The sequence below is a fragment of the Cydia pomonella genome, chromosome 5 (assembly GCF_033807575.1).
Source record: "Cydia pomonella isolate Wapato2018A chromosome 5, ilCydPomo1, whole genome shotgun sequence".
NCBI classification, from domain to species: Eukaryota; Metazoa; Arthropoda; class Insecta; order Lepidoptera; family Tortricidae; genus Cydia; species Cydia pomonella.
The window spans coordinates 9,890,340-9,900,592 of NC_084707.1; the positions used below are offsets into that span (position 1 = coordinate 9,890,340).

Genomic DNA, 10,253 nt, shown 5'->3' on the forward strand with positions numbered 1-10,253 from the left:
AGAGATACCTACAGTTTGCTCGCTCCGAAGGTTCGGTATCTACACTATTTTATGTAGAATTTAATAAGCTTTAATGTTGCCTTACACTGCCTGTATATTTAGAGTAAAACGCAAATATGCATTTTCCATGATGGCTGCGTTTCTCGAGGGCCCCAAATGTCCAATGGTGTGGGCATGAAAAAGGGGGCTTTAATTTTTATATACATACCAGATTTCAGGACTGTTCCAGAGATTTCGAGGTTGGTCCGATCCCGATTGTGCTAATATTTTTTTCAGCTAGATCTTAATATATATTTCAAGAAAAAATTTAGAATTTTTTTATTAATAGAAAAACAGGATACCTACAGTTATAGTTTTTTTTTTTTCGCGTCTTGATTATTATTATTCACCTTTCTTAAATGTAATATTATGTATTAATTTCAGGTGAAACTAAATGGCAACGATTTAGAGACCGGAAGAAATCATCTGATATCCGACGAACCCACGCCATGGGGCCGGATAATAGCCACAGTGCTCGCGTTAGGCGTCGTCGTAGCCGCCTGCACGGTCACGTGGTTCTTCCAGGATTGGCAGACGAGCCTCTTAGTCCTTGCCATACTTGTCGTTGTTTACGTAATACTCTTCCATTGGAGATGGATCTACATCGCCCTGAGGACTGCGAAAAGAGATTTCTCGTACGTGTTTTGTAATTTAGCTGGTACTTAATCATGAATTAGTAGCTTCATAAAGAGACGGAAAAATAATCAAATATCTGCATTTTAGTGCTTTTATGCTTTGTGACAGTCTGACAGAGGTGACGGAACTTATGGGCCGACTAAGTACAATCTGTAGTGCTCTCATCGTACATAAAACAAAAGAAATGCTCTGTTATACTATATTTGCAAAGTACCTACTAATATTAAAAAAATATGTGACACAGAAACTTCAAGTGCAATAAGGTTCTTCATATCTGATATAAAAAAAAATCTGATAGAAAGGTCCTTATTGCACATGCAAGAAGCATAAGGACCCTTCTTTATTGGAAAGCCACATAATGTCGTCTTTAGGTTCATCTACTTACCTACAAGCACAGCATCAGCACTATTTGCTGTGAAAACTGTCGTCAAAAATACTTCAATAATTCTCTTTATATTTCAGGGCCTTGTTTTGCTACATTAAAATCTTGCGGCTGTATAAAAAGTTCACCAAGAGGAATTGGGTGATGCCAGACATATTCCACCAGCTCGTCAAAAAACATCCAAACAAAGCCTGCTTCCTCTTCGAAGATGAAACGTGGACCTTCCAACAGGTACAGGTTGTAAAATTAACGACTAAGTGACAACTAAGTAACAATAAGGTCCAGCCTTGACATGACCAGAGGTGTTAATTACTTAAACGTGCAAATTGTGCCTTTCAAATATGTGCAGAATTGCACATAAAACGTTGGTTTACAGAACATTCTTGTACATAAATCAGCCGAAGCCCCAATGCTGGGCGAATAAATGAGGGTAATTTTAACATGAATATGGTTTCCCATCCGTTCCTATGCAGGCCCAGACCATACAATACAATACTATCTCTGTAAGTACGAGTACTTACACTTCATCGAATATAAAAGAACAAGACTATAACACTTAGACTTCAGAAGTATATCACGCATCACGCAATTTTATAATATAACCCAATAATATTTCTGAAAATGATTTTTTTAATCCAATGTCGATGAATAGCTACGGCAGAAAAACAGCTACGAAAGTTCAATGTCAACCGCGTGATGAGAACCTGTTTCTTAATTATCAGGGCCCGTACATTCATGCTGTTGACGGAAAAATGACGTCACGTTACATAGAGTTGATTCCCATTAGTATTTTCGTAATAATTAATCTAATAATTTGTCAATCTTTTTAGTTAACTGATATAGATACTAGACAATCGGTACAGAAACATTATTAAATAATACGTATTTTTGATTTTTAATAGTGTATTTTACGAAATAAGTATTTAAGTATTTTTCAACCCGTCAGTATTAGGTAAGCTATCTAAATTTGTAGTACTCCCTGTATGTAAAAATACGTCATTTTTCGTCAACGGCATGAAAAGTACGGGTCCTGTTAGTGTTAATTATCATAGAGCATACTCGTAACTGTCATTTTACTTAGTCTTATAACAAGCTTTTTTTCTAGGTCGAGGAATTCAGCTTACGCGTATCAGCGGTCCTTAAGGCGCAGGGCGTGAAGTCGCGGGACGTGGTGGCTGTTATGATGAACAACTGTCCTGACATGCCGAGCACATGGTTGGGAGTTGCACGGCTGGGTGCCGTGTCCCCTCTTATCAACACGAATCAGACAGGCGCAGCGTTGATACACTCTATCAAAATCGCTGACTGCAATGTCGTCGTTTACGGAAGCGAATTTGAGTCAGGTCAGTACATATATTTATTTAAAAAAATATAGGTATATATATTTTAATTTTATATAGAATAGGTTTTTCGATCACAGACTTTAGCTTGTGCGTGAACGGCCAGGACTCATTATGTTAAAGACGTGGTAATTAGCTAGAGAGCTGCTGGCTGGGTGCCCTTTACTCCTAATCAAACATCATGATATTCATGATCATTTAACGTAAGCAAGCCTGAGTCAGGTTCAGTAGGTTAGCAGAATAACAATTGCATCTTTTGTAATCAATCAATGTCTTTATTTAATCTAGGTATAAACATACGTACATTTATATTTCATTTTGTCACTATTATTTAAGTGTATTTCATAACCAGAAATTTTCAGAAAAATGTGTACTCAATTAGAGTGAGTTAATTACTTAGTTAAGAAAGGTAATCGCTGTCAGAAATCGCGAACCAGGAACAGATTTCCATTACTAATGGCCTCCCGGGCGATAACTCGTATAATGGTTAACGGCTATGTATGATGAACCCTCGTGGACGTCAGCTGCCTGCCGCTCCGTTGGTGGGTTGAGGAAAACAGCCACCAAAACACGAATAAATTTTTTTGTCGTCGCCTCCCCTCCCGTTTGATACTTTCTCAGATGATAGTTTAGTTAGATGTTATTGTGAATTTAAAAATCGTCAGCTGGTTGTATGGCGGTGAAAAAAACCACTAGTTTCAATAAACGGAAATCGTATTAAAGTATGCGTAATGTGGACTAAATTGGTAAGGCGCGTATTTTTTACGTGTTCATGTGACCGGCTGACTGTCTTTTCACCGCGATAAAACCGGCTGACGGTTTTTTAGGGTTCCGTAGCCAAATGATAAAAAACGGAACCCTTATAGATTCGTCATGTCCGTCTGTCTGTCCGATTATGTCACCGCCACTTTTTTCCGAAACTATAAGAGCTATACTGTTCAAACTTGGTAAGTAGATGTATTCTATGAACCGCATTAGGATGTTTACACAAAAATAGAAAAAAAAAACAATAAATTTTGGGGGTTCCCCATACTTAGAACTAAAACTCAAAAAAACTTTTTTCATCAAACCCATACGTGTGGGGTATATAGGTCTTCAAAAATGATATTTAGGTTTCTAATATCATTTTTTTCTAAACTGAATAGTTTGCGCGAGAGACACATCCAAAGTGAAAAAATGTGTCCCCCCCCCCCTGTAACTTCTAAAATAACAGAATGAAAAATCTAAAAAAAATATATGATATACATTACCATGCAAACTTCCACCGAAAATTGGTTTGAACGAGATCTAGTAAGTAGTTTTTTTTTAATACGCCATAAATGGTACGGAACCCTTCATGGGCGAGTCCGACTCGCACTTGGCCGCTTTTTTTATTTAATAGCATCTAAACTATCTTCTGGCACAATATATTGATATTGCGGGAAGCGATATGACTGAAAATATTCATGTCGTCAACTGATGGTCTTTCCACCGCGATACAACCGGCTGACAATTTTTTTATTCATGATAGCATCTAGACTATCATCTGACAAGTATCAGTCTATGGAGGCATCAATGAGGTTCTATCAGTGCGCACAGAGGTACACGGTCTATCAGTTTTTTGACGACAATCAAGCATGAAATATTTATGGTAATCCGCTTTTTGACTTTTTACATTGTATTACTGCTTATGTAGTTTATGAACTGAAAACCAGAACTAAGTTTTTTTATTTATTTAATGCTTAGTAATCGTCACACAACTGACAGTCATTTTCTTAACAACTCACGTATATAATTGGGTACACTATTTTCTGAAAACTCCCGACTGCATCTATCCTATTCGTTTTACACACAATTAAAACCAAAATCTCACGTAAAATTCTGTTACCAGCCATCAACGAAATTGCTAATGAGCTCGATCCGTCCATAAAACTGTTGAAGTACACCCGTCGTCCGCTGAACACGTCTGGCGACGGCGTGAGGGTGGTGGAGTCTGACGACTTCACAGCGATGCTGGAGTCAACCCCTCCGGCACCATGGACGTTCTCCGACGGAGATGGATTCAACGGCAAGATGTTGTATATCTATACATCGGGAACTACCGGCCTGCCGAAAGCTGCTGTTATTTCTTCGTCAAGGTAATCGATCTGAACATCCATTTATTAGCACAAATAAGTATGTATTTAAACAGCATTTTTAGGAATACATTAAGGTTTATAGGATTGACACCTTTGTTGCCTTATTAATATTATTTAATAACTATACGTACGAATAATTATTCTCGTATCTTAAAAATCATCCCTGTCAATACTTGTAGGGTATATGTAGGTATTTAAATATAGATCAATACCTACTGTCAGTAGATAGGTGCTTAAAGACTATTTACTTATTATCCAGTAGTTAGACGGGGATAAAATAAGATTTCACAATACCTACAGTGTTATTGTTTCCGAGTAGCTTAAATATGACATGTACCGAGACAGTGACGAACACTCAGACGTCTTAGTTAGTTTGATTGACATGTTAAAAATACAAGTACTTATATTTATACGTCTCCACTGTAGCCATAATTTTAGAATATTATGGAATATCCATGCATTTGTTTTTAACACAGTAGTTATATAGTTTTTTTTTACTTTTCAGAATGACGTTCATGGCATCCGGCATTCATTATCTCGGTGGACTGAGCAGTAAGGACATCATCTACTGCCCAATGCCGCTGTACCACTCTGCTGGAGGCTGCATAACCATGGGCCAAGCCTTGATCTTCGGATGCACCATAGTTTTGAGAACTAAGTTCTCGGCTTCTGCTTACTTCCCGGATTGTATCAAATATAATGCCACCGTTAGTATAAGTTTTAATCGCCCACATGCGTCACTACTTAGAGCGGTAGTATTTTCTGCTCTGGTCTATACCGCCGATGGTTTTTCCCAACCATGTATGCAATGTACATTTGTCGGCCCACAATTTCGACATCCAAGTCACTAACACGTATTTTGGCTCCATATGCCATTATTTCAGTCTCTGACATTTCTTCTACTTTAGTCCCGCAACTGACTACCTATGTTTGTTTACCTAGGTACTGTTAAATTCATGTTGCGGTTTAACTCTCGTATATTTCTAGTCACTCGTGCTAACTATTTTTGGAGAGCCATGATGGGCCATGGGGTCCATTTACAAGCACTATGATCTTTACAAAGAACAATTCGTTTAACAATTCCAGGCAGCCCATTACATCGGTGAAATGTGTCGGTACATCCTCTCCACTCCACCAGCGCCCACTGACAAGCAGCATAAAGTCCGTCGGGTATATGGCAATGGAATGAGGCCCGCTGTAAGTAAATGTGCTATTCCCACTATTTTCCACCAAAAACTACCAATCGATTGACAATAAGGACATTCTATTAATTGATACATTCTTAGTAGATAACTAGATACTGACATATTTTCTGCTATCTTCAAAACGATCGCTAAAGTGAGATTTGTTGCTTGGGCTTGAGATTTGTTGCTAAAGTGAAATTCTACACATTGTAAATAGAAAAACGTCTGAGGGCTTGAGTGGTTGTAATAAATAGTTTCTTGCCTTTCGCAGATATGGACGGAATTTGTAACTCGGTTTAACATAAAGAGAGTAGTCGAGTTCTATGGTGCCACTGAAGGAAATGCTAATATAGGTAAGTACCAATGGTACCCAGTTCGTCTTCCTTCGATAGGTAGGCATATGAATATAACAAATAGGTATCTATTTTACTACAGTTTACCTCACCATGAATTTTATCCCAAAATGGATTCTATCATTGAAAGCTCAGTGCAAACCGAATTATTTCTTTTTTATGTAAAGATAGACAGACGTTTGACCACGATTTCTTACTTTCAGTGAATATAAACAACAAGACAGGAGCAATTGGATTTGTATCCAGGATCATACCTGCAGTATATCCAATTGCTATTCTGAAAGTTGACCAAGAAACTGGGGAACCAATCAGGAACTCGCGAGGTTTATGTCAGGTGAGAAAACAGGCTTGGCAAAATGGTCATTACCAATGGATCGTATTTTGAATATCATAACTTGATGAGATGATTGAGGCGGTTGGGCCTCGAAAATCGATAAACGATAATACCTATAGCGGAGAGTAAAGTTAGGTATGATGGCCATTTTGTCATATTACAGCTTCTTTATCCATTAAAAATTCTAGTAATAATTATAGTTTGTTTTGTATAATATAGCTGGCCAAACCGAACGAGCCTGGCGTGTTCATCGGTAAGATCCAGCCCAACAACCCCTCGAGAGCATTCCTCGGTTACGCAGATAAAGCAGCTTCGGACAAGAAGATAGTCAGAGACGTGTTCACTCATGGAGACTCCGCTTTCATATCAGGTGAGAATTATTATGGATTAGCTGGCAAGCATGGTCCGTTAGGTTAATTTGTTTTTGAAGGGAAAAGACAGTATTTCAGGGTAGAGAAATAAGCCTTAAGTTTAATCTCCCAGTCGGCAAGGCACTTTACTGCCCAGGGCTAGGCCCTGAGGGCCTACCGGGAAATACGAAAACCAGAGTTTTGTTATCTGCCTCTTTATCGTTCGAATATGCAAGAGTGGATAGAGGCAGACAACGAATTTCTGTTTTCTTGTTCCACGGTAGGCCCTCTGGTTTTTATGGAGCCTATGGAACTATCATATTATCAACACAAGAAAATTGAAAACTTATGGGATTTGGCTAATTATCAAGTGAGAAAATGACAGTTAGAAGTTCTCAAGCTATCCGAAGGTCTCTGAGACGGTTAGGCGCTACTAATATACAACAATTAAGATAATGTGGTCAGTTAATTGGGACTTAGCCTCAGTAGATATTGATTAACTTAGGATACAGATGCCGCTAACGTATATTCTTACTGAAGTTAGGCCTGACTTTATGTGCTTCTCCATTTACCTAATATGTCATTACAGGCGACATCCTAGTGGCAGACGAGTTGGGCTACTTGTATTTCCGAGATCGAACCGGGGACACATTCCGCTGGCGCGGCGAGAACGTCAGCACCACCGAGGTGGAGTCCGCAGTGTCGCGCGTCGCTGATCAGAGAGACGCTGTTGTTTATGGAGTCGAGGTAAGTTTGGCCATTGTTATTAAATATATGTTACCTCGACGGCTGCTGTAAACTCTATCGGTTTTTTATTTATATTTTTATAAAATGTTCAGTGACTACTTAAATAGGAGTAAACACGTTGATTACCTTATTAGGACTATTCTTCTTCTTTTTAAACGTTTTGTAGATGTTCTTAAGTTTAATCTTTGTGTTGCTATATTACATTGTTGGTGAGTACGATAATTTTTAACACGGAGTTTTTTTTTTAATCAACTTATCAGCTGTCCATTAATATTCCAGGTCCCGAACATCGAAGGCCGAGCGGGCATGTGTGGCATCGTGGACACGGAGGGAACTCTAGACCTAGATCAGCTGGCTAAGCGGATCGCGAAGGACCTGCCGGCATACGCGCGCCCTGTCTTCATGCGGGTCATGACCAGCGTCGATATGACAGGTAAGCTAAATTAATAATCCTAATACAAACAAGCTTATTTTATGTGTTTAATGCGGTAAGAACAGGCATGTGTGATACGGATACTCATTAGCGAAAAAAATTAAACCTGCACTCCAATTATAGGTCCTTAATTATAGAACAATTAGATTCCTAGCATTTCGACAAAATAAAATTTTTATGTTACACTCAAACACGCCCACTTTGTCAGTAGAAAAAGGAAAAATTCAACTTTTCTATGGGAGGACAGACTTCCGCGCCTACATTTTTTTTTAATTTGCCGTCTTTTTCTACTGACAAATTGGGTGTGCCAGAGTATATTTTAGAGCTAGTGTTGTGTGTTTACTAACTTACCGCGCCTTATTTAATTTTGTAGTGACGCCACAACGACACAAGTGTTAGTTTTGGCGCCCATGAAAACTAGTTTGAAACGTAACCTATAATATAATGGAGTAATATTTTTGTTTCCAGGCACGTTCAAGATGAAGAAGGTGGATTTGCAAAAAGAAGGATTCAACCCGTCACTAATAAAAGACAAATTATACTATTTAGATTTAAAACTAGGCAAGTACCTTCCATTAGGCCCACAAGAATACGAGAAGATTGGAACGGGACAAATAAGACTGTGATTAAATTTAAGATTATCATAATATGGGTAGTATTATTAATATTAATATATGAATTAATATATAATATAGATATGAATGCCAGACGCTGACTTAAGCTGAGAATACTCAAACGGTTGATTCTGGTTTGTAATAACGGGGCTAAAAGGACTATGTAGATAGTAAAATGTAGAATCCTATTTATAAATAGGTATAAGTAAGAACATGACAATGACATAGGTAGCAAATTAAAGTATCATAAGACAGAGTATTCCAATGATAATACCTAATAGTTGAAAACTACCTACTGATAATAGGTAGAAACGTCTTTTCGGAAACAAGAAAATGGTTTTGTACATGTCCTATGTACTTAAGCATCCTAATGTCTACTGTAAATTAAATAGTTAGGTACCTATAAAGGCATTTGCATATGCGTAATGACATTTTATACTTGTGTGTGGGCTCCTCAATAAACAGACAATGTGATATCGTAAAATGTGAGTGAAATTAATTAAAAGTTTTCAAACCATGATAAGTGTTTTATTTTGAACTTTACACCCATCTAATAGGTAGGTAAGTACACGGTGGAAAAAATCTATGATCCCTGGAGGCGAATGGCCTAAGATCGTTGGGTTACCTCATTTTGCTCACGATATCACGGTATAGGCGCGGACAGGTAGGTATTTTAAAACCCTTTAATATCGGCAACGCCAAAAATACTGGACACAACCTTTGACCCTCTTTTTTTATATTTTTTTTTACGAGAATCAATGCTACTATTGAGTGCCGAGGAGGTTCGAACTCACGACCTTCCGTGTTATCGTGTGTCTGTTTATGGGTTTGAATCATGACTGGTACCAGTGAGTTTTACTGAACTTATGTACGACACATCATTTATTGATCAGTCGCTTTTCGGTGAAGGAAAATAGCACCCGACTCATTTTCTCAATACCATTGAGGCCTAGTTTTCCCTTTGGATTGGAAGGTTAAATAATGGCAGTCAGTTTCTTGAAACCAGTGCCCATTGTTGCGATTAGGTTGCAGAGCGGGCCCCAAGGGCTCCCTAAGCGAGCAATGTCAAAGTGCCAACATTTAAAGGATTCAAATTACTCTTATACAAAGGCTATTTGATAATCCACTCGCAACACCATTGCGTGCTAGTGTGCTACATATTCGCGAATGGATATGTGGGCTATACCCGTGAAAATCGAAATTCATAAATTTCGAGCAACTATCTCTGTCACTCTAATTACCTACGCCTTAATTGGAGTAAAAGCGAAAGTTACCCGAAATTTGCAAATTTCGGTGTTCGCGGTAGGCTCTCTGGGTGACAATCGCTTGCGCTACGACGACGAAACGCTTTGTCTCTCTTTCACTCTTCCTTATTATTAGTGCGACAGTGACAATTGCGTTCGCTACGAAGCGTAAACGATTGGCATGTTGGCTAGGCAGCCTGCGCATACGCGCAGCGCTCTAAGGTGTGACACCTGAATGGGAGAACAAAATACCTTATTATTTTTGGTATTAGTAATCGTTCAGTATTCATTTATCCACTGCTTTGCAAATAAAGGTGCCGAAAAGAGGAAACCGTTACATTGCTTGCCTTGTAATTGCAGGCGTCTTTAGAAGAAATTCTTCCCGGCATGTTCTCGTAAAAGGCTGTAAAGCCTGGCAAATGTAGGAGTAGGAACTACGCCGTTTACGCCAAATCTAGGTATTGCTACGCTACTGGCGCG

The 10,253-nt window shown here is 38.5% G+C and overlaps 1 protein-coding gene across 1 annotated transcript in view; it reads left to right on the plus strand.

Moving 5' to 3' along the window:
• Positions 1 to 9,052, plus strand: part of LOC133517692 (long-chain fatty acid transport protein 4-like) — a 28,840-nt gene extending 19,788 nt beyond the window's left edge. Inside the window, exons 3-14 of the mRNA XM_061851059.1 lie at positions 424 to 674; positions 1,138 to 1,288; positions 2,163 to 2,400; positions 4,268 to 4,514; positions 5,020 to 5,221; positions 5,601 to 5,711; positions 5,970 to 6,051; positions 6,255 to 6,385; positions 6,605 to 6,755; positions 7,325 to 7,482; positions 7,762 to 7,915; positions 8,384 to 9,052. Of these exons, the coding sequence (XP_061707043.1) occupies positions 424 to 674; positions 1,138 to 1,288; positions 2,163 to 2,400; positions 4,268 to 4,514; positions 5,020 to 5,221; positions 5,601 to 5,711; positions 5,970 to 6,051; positions 6,255 to 6,385; positions 6,605 to 6,755; positions 7,325 to 7,482; positions 7,762 to 7,915; positions 8,384 to 8,541 (2,034 nt within the window). The 3' untranslated portion in view covers positions 8,542 to 9,052. The remainder of the gene's footprint in view (positions 1 to 423; positions 675 to 1,137; positions 1,289 to 2,162; positions 2,401 to 4,267; positions 4,515 to 5,019; positions 5,222 to 5,600; positions 5,712 to 5,969; positions 6,052 to 6,254; positions 6,386 to 6,604; positions 6,756 to 7,324; positions 7,483 to 7,761; positions 7,916 to 8,383) is intronic.
• The last annotated feature ends 1,201 nt before the right edge of the window (positions 9,053 to 10,253 follow it).